Genomic DNA, 22836 nt, shown 5'->3' on the forward strand with positions numbered 1-22836 from the left:
CTACCCTTCTTGTTCGATGCTAGTTCTCTGTAATGCAGTGTCACTACATACTGTAAATGCCATATGATGACATTTACTGTTTGTCATTCTAGGTTGTATGAACTGATCTGATTTTCCTTGACGGTAACTTTAGCCTATAGTAAATAGCATGGTTGTTGTTCATTCCAATTTTCACTCACAGCCTAAGTGTTAATCTAATCATCATCATGGCAGTGTACTGATTAGATAAAACACATGCGGTCAAAGTGAGTTTGAGGCCAGAAGGGATTTCTTGTGGTGGTAGTTTTTTCATTACCTATACAGGCTGGTTGTTGGCCACTCCAAATCCCATCAGCTTGACAGACTCTGGAGACAGAGCCTACCAGCAAGTAGGGGGTATGGCAGTAGAACCTGACCTCTGACCTGCATAGGGAAACACATATTTAATTACACACAGAAAAATAACAATGAGAAGTAATGAGCAATAGTAAAACATGGCTTTGTTTCCACCTGATCATGGTTTGATGTCTCTGGGGCAGTTTTCTTCAGTTGTTTATCTAACCACCTCACCTTTGGCCCACATTGTTTTCTTGTTTTGCTCACAAACCAAAATGTATTTTGTCCTTGCAATGTTTCAAAATGACATCCAGACATTGGGCCAAAACATGTCAAATCTATTTTTAGGTACATTTTGAAACAACAACCCTTCCTGAGTCGTTTTCACTATAAAGAGCGACTACACTCTTTACGATACAAATCTTGTATTGTGAAGCATGCACATTAAGTCTTGAATAATTATCAGCATCAATTTCAGTTTATTACAGCCAATGTGACAATCCTGTTTGAGTGACAATATGTCTGTAGGCATTATGGTGATTAAAATAGCAGCCACAGCAGGGCCCCACAAAGTTTGTACAAATGATTTTAATCAAGCAAAGGTACTTCACAAAGCTTCATAGCCTTTCTGCAACACTAATTGCGTGTTGTTATTGCACACTCATCTAAATTACCATAAATAAACAAATGAAAAACCGTGTCTGTGTGAGTTGGCAATTGCTAAATCTAACTACTAACCGGTAGGAAAAGATGTTCCCCTCTCTGAATCCTCCTCCAGGAGAGCCAGGATCTCCACACAGGACAGCTTCAATGAGACAACAGATACATTCAGGACTTTGTGTGAACTGCTAACATTTCTGAAAAGGGAAATGGTTCAAGTAACTAAGCATCAGCCCTGCTAACTCACGCAGGCACTGTGGTACGTCTCCTGTCCACGTCCCATTCCCCTCACAGGTCAACACAGCCGGCGTGGACATCTGATAACCATGGAAACAACTGTAGCTAACACTTGATCCCCATGAATAGTCGGTTCCTTCCACTTTCCCATGATGAACTTGAGGAGGAGGTCCACATTGGATCACTAAAACACACACAGATGTAAAAGATTACATACAGAAATGATGATGGTCAGAATGACAGTGGTTTACACTGCTGCCTCAGGAGCATGAAGGTCCTATGATGGAATCTCTGCACTGGTCCTTCCTCTGTGTGTGTGTGTGTGTGTGTGTGTGTGTGTGTGTGTGTGTGTGTGTGTGCATATGTGTTGGTATACAACCTGTCTGTTCTCTCCACCAGGTTCTCAGTTTTGCACTAACCAAATACAGCTGTTACCTGTGACTAAAGGTGTTTCTGTTAGATTTAATACCATCTGTCTTAGCTTAGCTTCTACAGTATGCAGTAAACAGTATACTGTGTGTAGGTTCCAACCAGTTAATAATGAACAGTGCTGAGAATAAGTAACAAAAACATTTATACTAGTCCTGTACTTAAGTGCTCCTGTCTCTTTAAGACCGCCCTCGAAAAATACCCAGTCTCCTCTGATTGGTCAGCTCAAATACGCCTGAGCCAGAACCACAAACAACAACAGAGCAGTTGAGCTAAATTAATTCTCATATGTCAAACTAGCTACTAGGCATAAATTAGCAAATGTGTGGCATGTTGTGATGTCAGAAATTCACAGAATTAAAGGCGGGACTACTGATGAGGTGTTTCAGAAGAAGTGTTTTCTGTGAGAGGAGGAGCTTCTGTTGGTGCCGATTATTGACCTGAATTTTCAAGATCTCTTGAATGTACTGGAACCTATATAAAACACTGAAGGAAAGGAAAATGAGAAATGGAAAAGTATAATAAGTCTCCTTTAAAGTGATGCAAACATTCATGCATCAACAATTATAATACAATACTTTTGGTAACTGTTGTAGCCAATTTGGATCTGTGTGTGTGTGAATGAATGTGGGTGTGTCAGTGGTGAGGCACTATGGTTGCTATGGGTTACCTGCACACCTGTGGGCATGGGTGGTTAATCAGTCACACAAAGGTTAGATGAGGGAGACACAGCAGAGGAGTGGCAGGGAATCAGGATCAGGGAAGCCACACAGTTTGTCAACCGTGTCTGTGTGTGTGTGATAGCTGAATGAGTTTTGTATCACAGTCTTAGTATTTTTGTATGAGCTCGTTTTAAGTCTGTTGGCACCCGGCTTTTTGTAGGTGTTTTTTAAAGATCTAAAGTTAATAAAGTGTCAAACTCATTCCCATGGAGGACTTCATTTTTTACACACCACCATGAGTTGGAAACGACTTCAGATTCCCTCATGTGGCCTTTTTTGTAGTTAGATTGCCACTACAGTAACCGTTGTACTTTTACTTACATACACATCTGAACACATGTATTTTAATTGTCATAGAGTATTTCTAAACTCTGATATTGCTCCTTCTAAGCAGTACAAAACAGTTTAACAGTTTGAACAAATGGTATTCTACCAAGACCTAATATTGTTCCAGTGGGATATTTATACTTCATTTGATCCTTTGCTAACATCTGCAATTTTATCTTCAGTAGAGACAAATAAATCAACATCTAATAAAATGATTAGCTATCAGACTGTCAAAGTCACAAAGACAAAACAACAGTTTAGACCTGTCCCTGGTGGATATGTAGCCCTAAGATGTGAAAGATATGAACCAACAAATGAAACGATGAATCTTTGAAGAAATTGTAACATTTACAAAATCCAGACATGTCATATTCAGCATACACTAGGCGAAAAGCAGGAAAACGCCACATAATGCTGACCAATGAGCCACACTCTGGCCTTCCCCCTCTCTAATCTCTGATGTAGAGTAAACACATGCCTCCTAAAAGGGGGTCACAATTTTATATGACAAAATGGCTCCACATGGGAGATGTGACATCAAGTCAAAACAAAGAACAGCAAAAGTAGCTGTCAGCAGTGATCACCATATGGGTATTTACTGTCTTAAAGCAGCAGATGACCGAGGTCACCACATTTTAGTTTCTTGGCTTAAAGACAATCCATGGTCACCATATGGACTGAGAATTTCTGAAAGGACATTTGCATTTTTCTGTGATGGCATTTCTGTTTTCACTCGACTGGGAGCTAACTGTGATATTGTTTTCCTCAAGTCTGCTAAATTATATGCTGGCAATATTATACAAAACACAACTTTCCCATCAACCTCCTTCTTTTGAAAGGCTGTCCTACATTGGGGATTTTAGGAAGAAATACATATTTATACTTGAGACTCGCTATGTGGGATTGCTATTTATGTAATGCTAATGATTCACACAAACCTACAGCTACTTTGAAACTTGATTTCATAACTGCTCGTGTGCACACAAATGCTGATATCAAACAGTCCAGTGGATCAAGTCGATTCATTTGCATTAAAAAAAGCATCTGTTAAATACAGAGTATGAAGTTTATGATAATATGAGAACATATTGTTTAAACAGCTTCACAAGATTTTAAGAACCCACAGTGCGCATATACGATTGCATGCACCTGCGTGTGTGTTCACACATGTGCGTGTGTTGTGTGAGATGTCTATGCATATAACTTCATAACACCCTGATAAACATCTGTGTGTGCGTGCATGAGCCTAACTCCCTGAGATAATGATAACCATCTGCATGGTTTCAAACATCTAATAAAGTCAGTGTAATTCTCATCTAACCAGGAGACAGATGGTTTCATGCTCCATTCACTCTGCTATGATGATATACAGTGCACACAAGCATACAGAGAGTGAGAGAGACACAGATACACAAACAGACATGCACACACAAACAACTCATACATGATGTGTATATAGTCAGTTGCAGCAATACACAGGAAAAAAAACATACAGATCAATTTATGGAGAGAAAGTTGTTTGATAAATAATACTTCATATACACCATATGGACGTCCTCCTTCTATCTATGTTTGATTATTCCTATTTTCTGTAATTTGTTTTGCTCCTGCCGTATCCCTCCAACTCCTGATTTTCCCCATTAATCTTCTTATTTGTCAGTCTCCTTGCTGTTTCTCTGTTGTATTACAACCTTTTGGATGCAGAATCAAAGTGTCATTAACAAAAAATTGTTTGGAACAACTAAAACAACATCTTTTGTTTGTATCATTGTGGTTTCCAGGCAACTGGGGGTGCTTGCAGCAAACTAATCAGTTGACTAATTCTAGCTTGGTATGTCACCAGTGTCCTGAACAAGCCTTGCTTCTCCCCAAAGTCATCCTCCCAGACTTGCAATAAAAGTGTTTCATTTCTCCTGTGTTAGTTTTCTCCACTCCACAACGTGTTCTGCTTATTGTTAGTCTCGTTAAAACAAATCTACACACCTGCACACAAGACTTTTCCAAATCCACTTTCTTAAATCTTGGCCTCAATTATTTTTAGTTGTGTGACTCCAGTAACAATAGCCAGTGGCTAGCCGCCAGATTCAAATGAATAATTGAGTGTTTTCTAAAAACAACTTTGTTGTTAGGGATCAAACACCAGCTGACTAAAAATAGAATAAAACGCTCTTATTGACTTCAGCAGTTAATATTCCAGAACAATATTTCTGCAGGTCTCTGATGCCCAACGAACACTTGTGTCTGTAATTAAGGGTTTCTGAACTCTTTTATTTTCTCTTTGCGTGTCTCCTTTGTTGTGAATAGACTGGGTTGGCTTCACATGAGTGTGGAGGAGTAACTCTCATCCCTGTTTGCTTGCGCACCTACGCTCTTCCCTCCGTCAGTGCGATCATTGACTTCTTTTGCTTTCCCCACCCTTTCTTGTTTCCTCTCACGTCTTTACACTCTGTTCTGTCTTACACTTTGGTCCCCTGCCTCCGCTCTGTCTTCCTACTTTTTCTCCCTCCAGCCCTTCTTCTTTTTCTCCATTGCACCTTTCTTCCCCGTCCTTCTGCCCCAGCTCCACTCCTCTTTTATCTTCTTCCATTGCACTCTTGGTCTCACACCATTACTGCCTCTCCCTCCCTTTCCCTCGTCTTTTAGGCATATCTCTCTTGGCGCAATTCACCCAGCCAACACATTTTATGGGCTTAATCCCTTTTCTCACTGAGTGTTTACAGGTTTGGGGGCAGGTATTGATTTGCCTCTCTTTGTTTCTCCCATCACTCGCTTCCTTTCTCTCACTTGCTGCTCTGTCGCTTACTCCTTATAGCCCCACTGATGGCTCATCACATTCTCTCTTTTCCCCTTTTTATTCATCCACTTGACTCTTTCTCTTTCCACCGCCCATTTTCTTTCTTTCTTAATCTCTGCATTACCCTTTATTGTGTCTTCTTTAGCTGTTATCTAGTATTTTCTTCCACTAAACCTCTTCATCCCTTCGATACTTCCTCTCCCTTTCTCCTCCTTTACTCCTTCTTTCTTTCCCTCCTTCCCCAATGCTTCCTCTTCATTGCTTCGCTTGCTCATTCTCTCCTTCCTCCTCACTTGATTCATTTTGCCTGTCAAGCTACACTTTTATGGCTTACAACTCCCTCATTCAATAAGTTCCTGTGTGTGCATGTGTGTATGTCTGTGTGAAGGAGCTGTTGTTCCAAAACAGGATCAAATGAAGACTTGTGGATTGTTTGAAGTGTGAGAAAACTGAGGGGATGAAAACAGGGGAGCTGAACAGAAACACATGAACAGTAGAAGAAGAACTTAAACAAGAGGAGAAAAGTGGGGAGCAAAGGAGGGCAAAGAAGAAAAGACTGGGGAGGAACAAAAGGAAGAGAAACAAGAAGAGATAAAGGACTTGCAGCATTTTCACACCTTTATCGCTCCCATTATTCCCCTTTCCTTCTAATTTTCTCTTTTCAATTTCCGGCCTCAGTCTCATTCTCTATCACCTACAGTCTCTTTTACTTCTCTGTTTTCCTTCTCTCTGCATCTCTCTATCTGGTTCCTCTCAGTAGCCTCTCTGCCGGCTTTCTAAGTTTTTTCATCTCAGTTCAAAGCCTCTGCAACTGCAGGAGCCAGCAGGAGATTTTCTCTTTGTGGGAAGAAGCGGCAGGGAGGATCTCAGGAAACATTCCCTTTTACTGTTGTTGAGTATCACAGTCTAAACTCTAAATATGGGCTGTTGTAAAACTGTGACTCATTTCATTTTAATGCATTCTTTTTTTTATTTTCCTCTTTGTGTTTGTGGAAAAAATAAGGGTGTCAGGAAATAAACCTTAATTTAACACTCGGTAAATGCAAGGAGCAATGTTAAACTTCCCATGGCCTCTGTCTAATGTAGTGTTGAAGTCGCAATCTGTTATTTTACTGTAGCAGCTCGAATTAAAACACTGTTGTTCTTATTTAAATTGTCTCTTGTGATTGTTTTTTTTGCTTCAGTTGTACAGATCTTTAACAATAACTGCCATTGTTATTCTTCAGTGTTAAGTACCATGTTATTAGAATATTTCTGACTCATTGAGACTTGACACATTTACCACCTCCAGTTAAAGTTATATATGGTGTTCAATTGCAGTGTACAATCTAAGAAAATGCTAAGTGCTATTTGGGTTCAGGCTCTTGAAATACTTTGAAAAAACTTTCCAGTAGTTTGCATATCATAGACAAACACAGCAAAGTATCACTAAATCAATGATAAAATGATACTTAAAGCTGCTGCCGTGGTCGTTTTAGCTAACATCCTGTCTGCTTTGCAGTCCCCTCCCTCCTCTCTGCGTCACCACCTGCACGACGCCTTTCTTTTTTTTTGATGCAGCTCTCTTTGCCTCTTTCTTTCTTCAAGCCTTTGTCATCCCTTGGCCTGTTTGGCATCATCACGCCATCACGGGCAGTGCTGGAATTGGAACCTTCCACTCTTTCAACATTGCCAGTATAGGTACCAGAGCAGGGGGACCCTGCTCTCTGAATGTTAATTGAGCAGACAAGACTGCCTCTTTAAAGAGTTCTCTTTCCTGATTGGATAAAGTGGGCAGGGGTAACAGAAAATTTGTTTTCTCTTGCATGAGCAGGGGGAGGAAAGACATGGTTACTGACGAAACACTCTATAACAGTGATCACCATTGGAATACAGAGCTATTTAACACTCATTATAATCAGAAAATAATGCTTACAGCAGCTTTAAAATCAAATATTCATTAATAATGTGATGTCAACATCATCTCTCAATATTTCATTCATGGTCATTAAAAGTGGCTTGTCCACACGACTAGTTTTACATTTTAATTTCTATAGGATGACGTATAGTTTATTTTCATATTTGAGTCCCATTTTGTTTATTTATTGTTGCTGCTGATGGTTGTTACTAAATCTACTAAACTATTTTTAAAAAGCAGTATGGTGTTTGCTGTTTGTGTTGTGTTTGTTGTACATATTTTAGCCTCGGGCTTTTACTTTTTTGTTTTTATGTTCTTTTTTGTATTTCTTATTTTTTAGTTTACATTACTACATTGGCCTTGTTTTTGTTTAGGATTTATTAAGTATTATTCAAAATACTTGTTTTATTTTTGATTTAAGGGATGCTTATGCAAAATGGGTGCAAAACTGGCTATGTATATATATTTTTTTACTTTGAACAATTATAATTACTGGCGTCAAAGACATGAACAAGCATTATCTGGACAGTAATGAATCAAATCCCTCTGACATTCTGTACTAACTATCACCTTCAGATAAATTAGGAAATTGCTGTTATTTTTTGGCATCACTTTGGCCGCAGTCATTTAGAGTGTCAGCTCTTCTTACCTTTACAGCTGGGTTTGGTTTGGTTCCAGGTTCCATCTTTAGTGCAGCACAGAAGGCTGGGTCCAGGTCCAGGTGGTTCCATCAGGTGACCAGGGTTACAGCGGTAGGTCACTGTATGGTTGTAGGTAAACTCCCTTCCTAGATAGATCCCATTGGCTAATGGCCCAGGGTCACCACAACTGATCACTGAAGAAGATGAGAGAAATTTCACATGTCATGAAGACATTATGTGAAGTGTATATTTATCTGTCAGATGGTGTTGTTCCAGCAGTCCAACAGTAGTGTAGTAGTGCACCAATAACTCACCGTGCTTTTGAATGTAGTCCGATGTTTTTATTTTTCCATGCTGGCCCTTTAACCTCGTCCTCCTTCTCAACTTTCTCAGAGACTGCCAATGCTAACTTCCCCGAAGCACAACCCTGCTTCATTTCACCTACCTCCCACCTTATTTCTCTCCTTTCCCCTAAATCTCTGACTGGTTCTGTTAAGCTTAACAAGTTGAAATTTCAAAAAAACAAATGTACCTGCACAGCAGCAGGTTGACCAGTCCATGCACAAATTATACACCTCCTGAATTGTTTACTAAAAAACACTATGCATGCACCAACATTGATACTATTTGCAGTAGTACTTGTAGTGCTATAGCTAATGAATGCTCATGAAGCATGAAGCATGACTACACCTCTTGCTAATAATAACAATAATAGTAACAGTGAAGCAATTATATTGAGCCTATAACCTACCAGTGCAGTCTGGGGGCTGTCCTGTCCATGTCCCGTTTGTTGTGCAGTGTCTGGTGGTCAGGCCTGATGTTTTGAAGCCTTCCCAGCATGCATAAGCCACTGAGCTGCCGAAGGTGATGCCATCACTGAAGACAATTCTGCCGTGGGCTGGGGTGCCAGGGTTACCACAGGATACAGCTGAGAAATGAGGAAATATTAAACAGCGGTGATTAATCACAGTGATAATATCAGTGTGAGCAATACTGTCTTGCTGTCACTCAAGGCTGATCAGCTGTGGGCTGAATAATGAGATTATCACCGGAGTCAGCTGGAAATAACTCTAAATGTGTCCTGGAGGTAGTGAGGCTGATTAATAACTAAAGGTTGTTGGACTGATTCCCAGCAATGAATGGCAGATGTACAGTACTCCAGTTGTATGCTAGAGGCTGGTAATACAGCTACAACATTGAGCCTCAGGTCTAGACGACACATACAAGGGTATTTTTGAAAAATAAGTTTAAAAAAAAGATCTCCATCAAAATGAGCATTTTAGCACTGTTTCAAAAATAATCTCCGTCCATACTAACACCGAAAACGCATACCAAATCACCATTCATGTACACTGAGCATGAGCATGCTGGTGTAAACAAGAAGCAGATGGTATACTCTGCTTGGTTTCTCAGTTACAGAAAATACTATGAGCGATTTTTGCTTTTCCTTACTCTTTACTTACTTTTATTTTTAGTTTTGAGTACAGGTACCAAGGCAACAGGATTTTTTTCCTGTAGCAGGACAAACATGACGAGGCAGTGAAACGTGACTACGCTTCACAGAATCCTTGATTAAACAAATAACAGAAGGCATAACAAGATGTTCAAGCAGAAAGCCAATTATATGTTGGAAAAGTGGTTAACTCAAAAGATCAAAAATAATGTGTGGAAGTTAGTCAGTCAGTAGAATTAGCATGTGTGCATGAGTGATGTGGGGAGTGCTGTGTTATAAAAAGAGATAAACCAAGAAAAAGGAGCACCAGGTCCAGGTGTTCCCAATGAGTAGCAACCCCACAACACCCACTGGCATTTGCAACAGAAAACTGACAACAAGAAGCCTGTCCAGTAGCCAAAAGAGGCAGGGGCGTCACAGCAGCCTTTTTTGTCCCTCTTTTCCATCATTGTATTATCAATGTAGTTTGTGTCTTTCTAAGTATAGAGAATATAACATCCAGTCTGTCAGTGTACAAACTCAGATACTCCACTATCATACCATACTCCAAGTTCAAATTTGCCAATGATGCTGCATACACTGATAAGACCCAATTAGGAAGTGAACGTGGGCGTCTGCGTTATTGTTTATAAAAATCTCAGTTTCTGCCTGCCAGAAGTAAACACTGATAACGGATTATTTGAAACTCCTCTGTATCTGTGGAGTATAGGTCCATTTTCTGTTTACGTGTGACTGAAAGGTCAAAATGCATAGAAAAAGTTTGGTTTTAAGAATTTCCCATTTAGGTGTGAACCACGCCTTAAACTGCTCCAAGCACAGGCTTCTGTTGCCAGGTTCGGCCTCTTAAAAACCAAGACATGCTGTCTGAAAATATGTATGGTGACCACAGTTTAGATGTCATAAAACAGCCAGAAAGTGACAGAAAGAGGAAACGCTGGTGATGCAGCAGGGTTGTAAAGCTAATTATCAGTCAGTTCTTGTGGACAGTGTTCTTCCTGAGTTATCTTGGGGAGAACAAAGTCTCAGCGATGAGAGCACAGAGAATGCATATTGAGAATTTGAGATCAGCTGTATGCTTGACATGAATCTTCCATTAAGGCACGCTGGTGTTTGTCTTCACAGCTGTTTCAACGGGCTCAACGCTAAAGCCTCTAAAATGTGTTGTTCCTGCAGTGAATCTCAGGGTATTCCTTTTGTTCTTCTGGGACAAGAAGCAGCAACAACTTTTTTTCTTTTTTTTTTTGGAAAGACAAGGATCCTTATCCATCCTTGGCTTTCATTGTTTTTGAACTACTGCTGGTCTGGTAGATTGTAAAACAAAACTGTCTGGGAGGACACAAGAATGCAGATGGGGGGTGGGGGGGTGGTGGTGGTGGTGGTGGTGGCTACGTCTCCTTTCTGAACTAGTGATTCATCGATCTTTAGTATGCTGGCACAGCACATTAACAGAATAGACAGGAATTAGCAACCAACCACAGCACATTTCACTAATCAGATCATGACAGCTGACAGCCTTTGACAATCAAACACCTATTGACTCATTCATTAGTTTGAGCCCTTAAAAGCTCCGTCCAAGAGTGTGTGTGTCTACGTTTGTGTCTACGAGTATTATCACTATACCTGCTGTGAGAAATAGTCCGTGCATGTGTGTGTGTTTCTGTATGGATGTGTGTATGGATTTCTTTGTGTTTGTGTCTCAGTGATAGATGTCTCATCCTTTCTGAATCAGCTTTTAACCACTATTAGCTTAATGAAAAACAACTGTAGACAGCCATAAATAATTAGTGTTACACAAGCACAGACACCAGCATGCACACACACAAACAGACACTACCTCTAAGGTGAAGGAAAAATTCAGTTGTTGTCATAGAGTCTAAACCGCACACTGTCTACAAAGCTGCACAACTACTTCAATTAAGTCTGAAAGTCTTGTGTCTCGCAGTTTTACTTTTGGGGGAAGGTTGTTTTTTCCAAAATAAGATACAATCTGGAAATATTGATTGCTGGCATGAAGGAAAAATCACATTATGGCTTTCTATTAACTTTCTGAATGATTGATTGATTGAAAAAACATTTTCTAAGAGTTACTTTGCAGCCCAGTTGCCAGAAAAAAAGTTGGTATTGTACAATTTTCAAATCATGGCTATGTTAAATTTGTTATTTTCATACTTATATCAACATTTGTACAGTATGTGTCATATCACCTTCAGATTACATGTACAGGAGCTGACTGTCATGTCTGGAGGAGGGGATTGTCGTGAGCCTCGCGAGACTGCTGCCAAGCGAAAGACCACTGTTCAAGGTGACATTTCAACATTTGTAATGCAAAACCAGTGGATATTTTTAATGTGATGTCTGGACATTTTCCAGCTTTCTGGTTTTTGTGCCTGTACCTAACCAGACCTTAACCACAGCGATGTCACAACTTAAAATTGAAAACTTAAATGTAAAAAAAATGTAAAGTTTCAACATATCCATATGATACTTAGGCCCAATCCCAATACATCCCTTGCCCCTACAGTTTAGCCATATCTTTAAAGTTTGTGTGTTCGTGCCTGGAGGTAGGGTCTCCTGGTTAGTGTTGGGCTACATGGCCATCCAAACTGAAGTTTTTCAGAGGCACATTTCAAACTGGGGGTTATGAGAATTCTCTGTTGTTTCAATGTATTGTGCTCCTTTTCTTCATAATAAGCATAAAACAGTTATTACTAGTTTGCTGATGTCTCTGTGGCTAACTAGCTGACTAAGATGACATTGCTGATTTGTGCATGACATCCCCGTATTTTGATGTATTTAAATGTTGAATTTTCCCCTTTGATGGCATATGATGACTGAAATTTGAGCAGTGAAGTTGCTGTAGTTGGTACCACTCCTCTAATATCAGTGCAGACTGGCAGGGTAGGAGCACTGGTTGCTAGTTTTAGCCTATAAAGCACAGTTGTAATGCCACGTAATGACGCAGTCTTCTTTTTCATATGACGACTTGAATGATAGCGTGACGTTGTGAACGAATTGTGAGTATCCATGCATCTCCATCAGATACATGGAAAATGGCATTGTGATAATGCCAAGATTGTTTTCGTAACACAAGACAACAAATATAACATATCTGTGGTTTGCAGAACTGTACAATACCAACATGTATTCTAGGGATTGGGTTGAGGATTTGCATTGTTTTGTTTTATATGAATCAGCAGATGAAAATGACTGAACAAAATACATGGCATTTTAGTATGAAATGTTTTAAAGAAAGGCTGCCAAATGAATTCAGATATGTGAGTAGATGTACTGCAGATTTTTGACATTTATTTAATTGGGACTTTAATGCTTTTCAGTACACTATATTAAGTAAGATGATGATAATACATAGCGGAATACACTGAAATTGTATGACTCACTCCTCCTCACATTACTGCTTGAACAGCCCATCAATCTAAGTGAATCCTAAGACTGCGTCAGACTACAATGGAGTTAATGTCAGCAGTGTTTTATTCAGCCTACCACACAAAGTTGGGAAAAAGGAAGGCAACACAGGCAGCAGCTTAGGATTTCAGTGTCTCTACAGCACTATGGGGACTGACTTTAATTTCCCCTAAACTCCCAGGGGTTTAAAGAGTGTCTTTGAAAACTGCTGTTGTATAGGACGCACTTTATTACTACAGCGCTGTGGAACATCCAGCTCAGTCAGTGAGGAGTGACACACTTCAATCCTTTGTATCTGGGGCGCACTGATATAAACATGCGCGCGCACACACACACACACACACACACACCTGAATCTTCATATTTGTGCCTCAAACAGCTAATTCCATAAACCTCTTACACTATGTGAAGTGTGAGTTTTTTTTCTATTGAAAGACAATTGCACATTTTCACTTCTTATGGCGAAAAGGTAGAAAACATGCTATTGTGTGTTGTGTGAATTACAGACTACAGTGATTAACTGCACGTGAAACCTATACACTTAAATAATGAACATAGTAAACATTTAAATACATATATATACTTATTTCGACTTCACTTTATCACCTAAAACCATCTCAGTGCATTCATATATACTATATCCAAACAATGTGTAAATTTCACCTACACAAAATATATAAATTACAATATACAGTGTATAATGTATGTAATGTTCTCTAAGCTATGTTTGGTAATGGATTAGTTGCTTACTGTCACTAGCATGCCAAGTAGCCTGATGCTACTGTATTCTCCAAAGAAGAGATTAAGCTGTTCAACTTTGGAGGCTGAGCTGATTTATTTTCAAATAAAATGCTGAATAATTGAGTCCACATGCCACAAATACACTGTGGGTTTATACCAAATCTGCACGGCTTCATTTTACAGCAATGTTTATTTTTACAGCAGTGTTTTATAGTATCTGGGTTGGGACCCAAAGGTAACCTCAAATGAGACAAGGGTAACTTGGTATCAAAATGCATGATGCTTTCTAAACAGACAGTTCAGCATATGCTATGTTGTCAAATCCAAGCCCCTTGTATAAAAGAAGCAGCAGTCTTTTTCTATAAAACAGGGTCAATAAATGGTGCATATAAATAGAACACCACACACAACAGCCCCATAAATATCTGTTTTGACTCGAGGAGAAATTCACTGCTTTGATATTTCAAGACTACAACTCCAAGTGTTATGATGATGCTATTGTATAAAATAATTGTGATCTGTTCTTGCTGCTTGAAGTGTGAGTTGCATTACAGGCATCTAAAGATTTTTCTTTCAATAGAGTCAAATTTTATGAAGCAACATGAGTCAGGCAGTGGTCGAGGAAGTATTCAGATCCTTCAATGAAGTATAAGTAGCGGTACCCCACTGTAAAAATACTCCACTACAAGTAAAAGTCCTGCATTCAAAACCTTATTTAAGTAAAGGTATGTAAGTATTATAAACAAATTGCCTAAAACTATAGAAGTAAAAGTACACATTGTGCAGATGAAATGGTCCCTGTTGGTGTTTTACTACTATTTATTTTTTACTGCTGCATTAATGTGTATGTTGGTTTTTGCTGCTGTAGATGTTTCAGGCTGAGGTAATTTTAATCATACAATACAGAACTGCAGCATATTCTATAAAATCAGCCCTTAGATGAACACTTAAAAAATCAAATTTCAAAATCACCAAATTTGGAGATACATGGTTTTAACTGGACAGGAAGGGTACAAAAAAATGTATTCTTAAAAGTAACTAGTATCTAAAGTGGTCAAAAAAATGTTGTAGAGTAAAAAGTATAATATTTAGATGTAGTGGAATAGAGGTCTAAAGTTCCATAAAATTAATATACTTCAAAGTACAAGTACCTTGAATTTGTATGCTGGCAAGATGGCCCTTGCCTAAAACTGCGCTGTCTGTGCACTAGATGCAAGTATTTTTTTTTCATAAATATAGAAAACAGAGAAAAAGGACTGTGGCATGTCCATTTGCTCAAAAGTTAGAAAACCGTCAACAACCGGGATGCACTGTGACGCACCGGATCACTAAACACTCCCGCTGATAGATGATGTACTGCAACTAACAGTATCGTATTACAGCTGAACAAAAAGTAAACTGAAATATGCTTTTGAAAACATTTTAGGTGAGAAATAGATAACGAACAGGATCGTGGGTCATGTTTCATCAAATTGTGAGGGGGCTCTCTCGCTCGATGTGACTACACTATTTGTGTCTGTAGATGCTGGCATTCAAAAATGCGGAAGTACGATGTGTAGTTGCCACATTTGGCAGATTTTTGCTGGCAAAGGAGTGGGGGGCTCTGGGTGCAGAAGAAATTGTAGTGATACAAAGATGGTTGTAGATCTGCAAAGCTCCTATCTAAGTACAGTACTTAAGGAAATGTACATAGCTACACTCCACTACTGTAGTCATGTAAAGCCACTGCCATGCTTTCCTACCTTGACAGACAGGCTGCGTGCCGCTCCAGGTGCTGTTGTGAAGGCAGGTCCTCTCCGCTGAGCCAATAAGACTATATCCTGCCTCACAGCTGAAACGCAGCAGGCTCTTGGTTTTAAATTCTTCCCCTCCCAAACGGGCACCATGGGGAGGCATCCCTGGGTCTCCACAGATTCCCGGACTTATACCTGTAGAGAGAAATGAGACATAAAGTTAATATATCATTCCAACAGCCAGACACATGTACACTACTGAAGCAACCAAGGACCCCTCACACAGTGCTTACTGTATGAGACATACTTGAAACATAGAAACACGTGTAACCACATGCACAGAAACTCTGAATACACTCGATGCACTTAACGTGAAACAACAGCTGCATTCAGGTGATGTCCATTAGGCTCCTTACAGGCTTTATGTAACTCTTTGGTAAAACACAGGGTTAAGAGGTTGTCTCTCACTGGGGCCAGCATGCTAAAAATATATGTGTGCATCCATGCTACAGCCTCAACATCAACAAAAAAGCATTTGTGATGTTGGAAATGCACAAATATTTTGCCTACTCAGTCTTTTCATATACAGTGACACACACACACACACACACACACACACAAACACACACACGCACATATATATATATATAGTAAAAGCACACACCCAGACACACAAACTTTGCAGAACTGTACTTTGCATTTAGGCTATACCAAATTGTTCTAGCATTAAAAGCACTGAGCGTGTCACAATTTTAGGAGCTTAAATTCCATCGGTGGGGATTTGTGAGTTTAACAGGGTACAGCTCCAAATGTGGCGTCTTGCATCTCAATGAGGTCTTCAGCTGCAGGATGGATTCTGCCCCGCTGAGCATTCTATTCTGAGGCCAGCAGAGTAAGCTTATTGCATTTCAACTGTTGAGACAGTTGATGCTGAGTTTGGAAACGATCAGTTGTAGTGTTGAGGGATCTGCGTAAGCCTACTGTAGAGCAGCACTTAGAACCTGAGTAGTAAAAACACCTAATTCCCCCCGGATATTTCTTACACATGCAGCTCAAGCCAGGTTACATAGAGTTCAGACAATGTGATTTTATACTTGCAACACGTTTGTGATCATGTTTGATTCTCTCTAAAAAGAATATTTAATTTGTGCATTGATATGGTCACCCACTGTCCTTCCTACTTGGCAAACTTATGTCAGCAGAGAAGAAGATTCCAGACTTCCTAAATAATAATGAGATGGATGACATTGACCAAAAATTATCATCTGGTGCCCTCCTGTTGGATGACATGATCATGAGAGAATCCATATGACTTATGACAATTGTATGAAATAGAGCAAATGCAATGTAACTTCAAGGTTTTGGTGTGATTCATGTAAGGACAACTGAGACTCTTTAAATGTATTCTTCTTCTCATCAAATTGAAGATTGATAAGAAGCACAAGGCTTTACCACATCAGTCCATTTCTCTTTATTTGTAAATTAATTTCTTACATTAATGATGACAATACTTCTTTTTCAAGATATTGACTTGGCATGGTTGTCAAATGGTGATGTAGTTAACACAATGCACCATTTAGGAATAGCAATAGCAATAAAATCACTGGACTTTTTATATTGCTGTGATAGAGAATGTTGAAAAATGTTGAAATGCTTTCTTAAAATCAATTTTTGTGGGAAAAAAAGTATGTAATGTGCAAGGAGGGGAGCGGACAGTTATCGGTAAGCTCACTTAGTAAATATGTTAACTAACTTCAATTCTCCTGTAACACATGCCCATGTGGCTAGATTTAGGCCTCTGTGCCATTTTACAAGTTGTGAAGAGTAACCTTCTGCTGTAGTGTGTGGGGGGCCTAGTAGAAAGTCAAACACTGTCATTATCTGAATACAGTTCATTATACCCACTGATCTAAAATCAAAAGCAAACCCAGTTAAAGAAGTGAGTGCTGAAATGTAAATTGAACTCTGAAACACACAGGAACCCTGACTGTCGATCATATTTACTGGTCAGTTCTTGTTACTTCATGTTATTGTCATATAGCACAGTAAAGGCTACAGCTGACATTATGCAGTATGTAATGCTGGAGCAACAACACACTGAAGATATCTTAATACTGACATTCTTCTGAGATATGGCTAATTTTTGTTACACCAGATGGGATGATACTATTTTTTGACAGCTGAACCAGTTTTATCTCTTTACTCACGAACTCAACAGAGACTTTGTTTTAAGTTTTGTTGTTTTGTAGTTTTTATTTGTACTTATGTGGCTTGATCTATGTATAGCATCATCTACTGGTTAGCTTACTGTGGCAACTGTTTTGACGGTTGAAGATATACATACAGTATAGAAGCTTCTCTGCAAACATTTTCATCAAAAACTAATTTCTTGTATTTTCATGATACACATTTCCCTGTTGGCAGTCGCAGTATAGATGCAGTTGATTTCAGTGGTTGTGATTGCTGGATTATTGCTTTAGATTTAGAAACATGCTGTGAAACAGATAGCCGACATGCTTCCATTTAGAACAGCCTGTACCAACATGCATGACAGCGTAATTGACTAAATATCTACTCTCTGCAATTCTACCAGCTGGAAACCAGTTGGCATGCTGCTTTATTGACCAGTGCGCCTTTACCAGTGCAGTACGGTGGCGCTCCACTCCATGTGCCATCTTCCTGACAGTGGCGAGTTGCGTTGCCCACCAGCACCCCTCCAGGCAGACAGGAGTACTGCAGTACTGAACTGTACGTCCAGCTGCGGGTTCCAGACACTACTGCATTAGGGGGTACACCGGGGTCACCACAGGAAATAGCTGTAGAGACAGTGACAGATTGAGAGAGAGAGAGAGAGAGAAAGAGAGAGAGAGAGGAGGGAAGTGTTAGTGTCTGATTGTGTCCAACTACAGATTCCAGATACTCCTGCATTAGATGGTGCAGCTGGGTCATTGTGGGAGGCAGCCAGAGGGAGCGGGTGACAGCAAGGGAGGGGTAGGATTAACACAATTGTTTGGTGTTTTTGTGTGCATGTTTGTGTACACACACAGGGAATAGAGAAAGAAAGATCGCTCTGTGAACTACATCAAAGATTGAATTAATTTTTGCAATTTACTGTCCAAAATACACAGATAGCAGATAAATATTGTGTGGAGAACATGTTTTGAGTTTGAAACACTTCTGATGTCTTTTAAGTAACAATTTACCAGACATTGTTTCTACCAATCTGTTATCAATTTGAATATTAAACAGTGGATTTTGTTTGCTTACTCTTTCCTTTTTGTAGTTTTAGAGATAGACAGTAGATGTGGGGAGAGAGTATTGAGAACTGAAACTCCCAAATTCAAAATTAAGATGTCATGCCTTGATTGAGTCATTATTCATTTCTTTGTTTTATTTTTGATCTTGACAGTTTCGGTCTTCCATAAGCGAGCGAGGGACATGCAACAAATGTCCGCGGCAGGAGTCCCACCAAAGATGTTGTGGTGCACGCTTTGCTTTTCCAATTTTCCAATATAACTTGCACAGCTTTACTTGCACTGTATGGTGGTATAAAGTCATGCCAGTAAAGCTTATTTTTATTGAGTTTAATTGAATTGCCTGAGAGAGAAAGAAAGAACCAATAACTCATCTCAAATTAAATTCCCTTTAGCTAGAAAAACATAGAGGGAGTCTTTCTCTTCTCTCCCTCTCCTTTGTAGAGAACTAGTAGAAATCGTTCCATGGCGTTAAAGCATTGGACATCAGTGAAAAGAATCTTCTAGGTTTTTCTTCAATTTTGGAAAAATCGACGTTTTACAGAGCACAGGTTTCTGGAGGACACAGATATGAAACTGCTCTCGATTTTCTATTTCTGCCAAATGACTGGTCCTCCGATATCTCCCCTTACCCCCCAAATTATATTACTCCATCCTCTCCTTGCCCCTCAGTCATCGCCCCTCTCCCCCCAATTTTCGATAAGACCTTGTTTCTCGAATGTAATGCAGCGTCTACCCCTCACTCCCTCTCTGTCTGATTCCTCATCTCTACCTCTTTGTTACTATGTCGTCGTCCTGGTCGCCTCTCTGTGTTTCTCTCTCTATCTCTGAATCAGTCTCCTTCTCTCTATCGCTCTCAAGTTTAATCTCTGTGTTTCTATCAGCCATGGTAGCTCTCTGACAGGAACGCCTATTGCCCTAAGAGACACATGCTCCCCTTTTTATCTGCACACACACATACACACACACAAACATGCTCAAACCTTTAAGCCTCTTTCTTTCATTCTCTTGCCTTCCTTTTATGATTACTCCCTCCCATTTTCCACCTTGAACCCTTTTCTTATTCTCTCAGTTTCTCATTCGCTCCTCATCTTCCTCCCACTGGTTCTTCAAGCCATTTCACTCCTGAAATGGCTTTCCTCACAAATATAAAGAAAAATAATAGAAATCCACCTACGACAAACTTTTGTTGACATTTTTTGCTCTGAAGAATTCTAAAAAGTTGTAACCTCTTCACAATACGACAAATATTTTCATTACAGGCCTATGAATGTTAATCTATCGCTCGTTCTGTCTCTGCTTCTGTCTCATTTGTCTCTTACATTTGTATTGTCTTTTTTTTTTTATCTCAATACCACCTGTATTTGTCTTTCCATACCTAGGCAATGAGGGATCGGTCGGTCCCATCGTCCATCATGCTGGCATGTGAGGAGAGCTGAGCCCAGGAGGTAGAAGCCTCGTTTACAGTGGATGGCCACAGTTACACCGTAGCTGAAGACTTCTGGATAACGTAGGCCAGACTGGCGCACGCCATTTTCCACCAGGCCAGGGTCCGAACAGTTCACCACTTCAGAAGAGAGCAGAAGACACTGTTAGGAACAATTTAAATAATTCTTATAGGCAGGAAAGTTTCTTCATTTGGTTTCGGTCCGATGGGTTCAAATGGATATTGATGGATATGGATTGTGCTAAGAGAAGAGAAGAGAAGAGAAGAGAAGAGAAGAGAAGAGAAGAGAAGAGAAGAGAAGAGAAGAGAAGAGAAGAGACAAATGATTTCACTACTTCCTATTTAACTGACACTCAACAGTTTACTTTGAAGTGAGCAGTAAATTGAGATTAATTGAGAGGATACTTATTAACGATTATCATCTTGTGTCATCCTTGACAGGTGCACTATGAGACAAGCTGCATTATGGGACTGTTAGTAGAGACTAGTGAATATGCCACAGATGCCACTTTTTTCTTCAATTGTGGGAATTTGTAAGGGCACTATATATTTCTTTTGGGCTCAAAATTGAGGGCCGTGAATTTAGTGCACTATACAGTAAATTGGAAGTGAACATTTACAGAACAAACAGGACGTGTTTGGATTCTTTTTAGGGCACTAAACCCTGTCACAAATTCAGATTTTCACTGTTTCTCTGCTCTGGTCTTTTCTAAACTTCTCTTTTGTTACACACTGCTCTGTTTTCTGGAGTTTTCTACTCTCTCCTCTGGTCCTTTCTACTCTAACTCTACTCTGCTCTCTGGATGGATGCCAGTCGAATAAAAGTGGAGTTTTATTTTCCATATGTCACTGGGGAGACTGACATTCACTCAAATTCAAGTCCATGGGGGACTTGGATATGTGTATGTGTATGTGTGTGCGTGCGTAGGTGGATGGGTGTGTGTGAGTCTGGCGCCCTATGGGAACAAAGAAAGTTTCAGACTCATAATTGACAGCTGCTGCTGGGAGGGAGAGGGAGGGAGAGGACAGAAAAAGTGAGGGAGATGGAGAAAGCAAGCAAGCGAGGACGAATCCCCTCAATGGAAAACCCATGTGAGCAACTATGTCGTATTGATCTGTTCTCATGACTGTGCTGAATACGTGTGTGTGTGTGTGCGTCTTTTAGTATATCATAACTTTTCCACTACCAGAGGTCTGGGGAGGCTTGTAGTGTAACGACCACGCATGGTTAGCAGAGGAGAGGAATGTGTCTCTGGACATGTACCCAACTGTGTGTGTGTATATGTGTGTGTGTTTGTGTGTGCGCATGCATGTTTTTTAGACACACACACACACACACACACACCACACTGATTGTGGCTAAATACAGCTCTATGTTAAGTATGTGTTTACGCTACGATTATTCAGTTCTCAATTTTACAGTCTGCTGGCAGCCGATTTAGCCAAAAATGTTCCAGTTGACATACTGTAGCTTGAAGCAAATCGGGCCGAAAAATACTGAATACATGCTGACTATCTAATATGCATAACTTTAATGGAAAATCTTATGTGCTGTACAGCCTGCGTCTTATTTAAGTCATTGTGGTCATCACTCAATTTGTTTATGATGACATTTTACTCACCAGCTGCTAGAATCTGAAAGGTGTAGATACTGGAATACCCCATCACATTCATCCACTGCAATGATACAACTACTTTTCCTAGATTTTATATATACCATATATACCAGGGGTGAAAGGGAGGAAAAACCATATTGCTCCTCTGGACTCTAATCTGAAAACCTGATTGAAGCATTTACAGGGATGTACGGGGCTATACGTCTGTAAGTCTGTGTTAATACTCATATTTGTGACCTTTGCAGACAGGTAGGGGGCTGCTCCACTGCCCGTTGAGTCGGCACTGAGCACGAGCGTTTCCACTGAGGACGTGACCTCTGTTACAGGTGAAGTTGACAACATCATTGAGGTTGAACTCGCTGCCATTGGTCCGCCCGTTGGCTGGGTTGCCGGGGTGACCACAAGTAATAGCTGAGGGAGTAGAGAGAGGTATGATGAGAAACTGGAGTTGTGGAAAAAGTGTTATGTGCAGCATTGTGTTTGTGATATTTTTCCAAGTAGAGGCTGCAGAGATAGTCATTGAAATAACAATTTAAACCCTGAAAAATGTGTGATTTCCTTTACGACTCTTGTACATAATGGATCTACTTAATATAGGAAAATCTTTTCAGCTTTTCACATTAAATGGAAGAACAATAAATCATTATACAATGCAGATGAACTACAGTGGTTTTGGTTTCATAAAGCACTTACGGACGCAGACGGGTGTTGTTCCAGACCACCGGTGGTCTTGCTGACAGATTCTGACTGATGTGCCGATTAGGCGATATCCTAACATGCACTGGTACACCACTGTGTCACGGTAACTGGAGCCATCTCCACTAATGTGGCCATTGACTATAGGATCTGGAGAGTCACAGTGGCCAGCTAGAAGAGACAAAAATATAGAGATTAATGCAGTCTAATGAAAAACAACTTTAAAAACATCTACTCTTTTTTATTGTCCCAACAATTAGACTGCCAGACGATTTTAGGAGCTGTCTCAATACCTAAACATCTCAATGTCTGGAGTGTGGCATCATCTGTGCATCTACAAATCAATGTTCAAAGACAGCACAGCTCTGTGACTGCAGTCCTAACCATGCAGCAATTACAGATGCTCTAATGGTCTGTTAAAATCAGAACATTTTAAACGATCTGTCTGCGT

The 22836-nt window shown here is 39.9% G+C and overlaps 1 protein-coding gene across 1 annotated transcript in view; it reads right to left on the reverse strand.

Annotated features, from left to right (window-relative positions):
* The window catches only part of csmd1a (CUB and Sushi multiple domains 1a), a 297982-nt gene that overhangs the window by 14524 nt on the left and 260622 nt on the right, over positions 1–22836 (reverse strand). The window contains exons 56-65 of the mRNA XM_073463855.1: positions 22383–22556; positions 21927–22100; positions 20005–20193; positions 18012–18188; positions 15382–15567; positions 8774–8950; positions 8031–8216; positions 1223–1396; positions 1054–1120; positions 296–402 (exon numbers count right to left, since the gene is read on the reverse strand). Coding sequence (XP_073319956.1) covers positions 296–402; positions 1054–1120; positions 1223–1396; positions 8031–8216; positions 8774–8950; positions 15382–15567; positions 18012–18188; positions 20005–20193; positions 21927–22100; positions 22383–22556 — 1611 coding nt within the window. The remainder of the gene's footprint in view (positions 1–295; positions 403–1053; positions 1121–1222; positions 1397–8030; positions 8217–8773; positions 8951–15381; positions 15568–18011; positions 18189–20004; positions 20194–21926; positions 22101–22382; positions 22557–22836) is intronic.

The sequence above is a fragment of the Pagrus major genome, chromosome 4 (assembly GCF_040436345.1).
Source record: "Pagrus major chromosome 4, Pma_NU_1.0".
In the NCBI taxonomy this organism is placed as follows: Eukaryota; Metazoa; Chordata; class Actinopteri; order Spariformes; family Sparidae; genus Pagrus; species Pagrus major.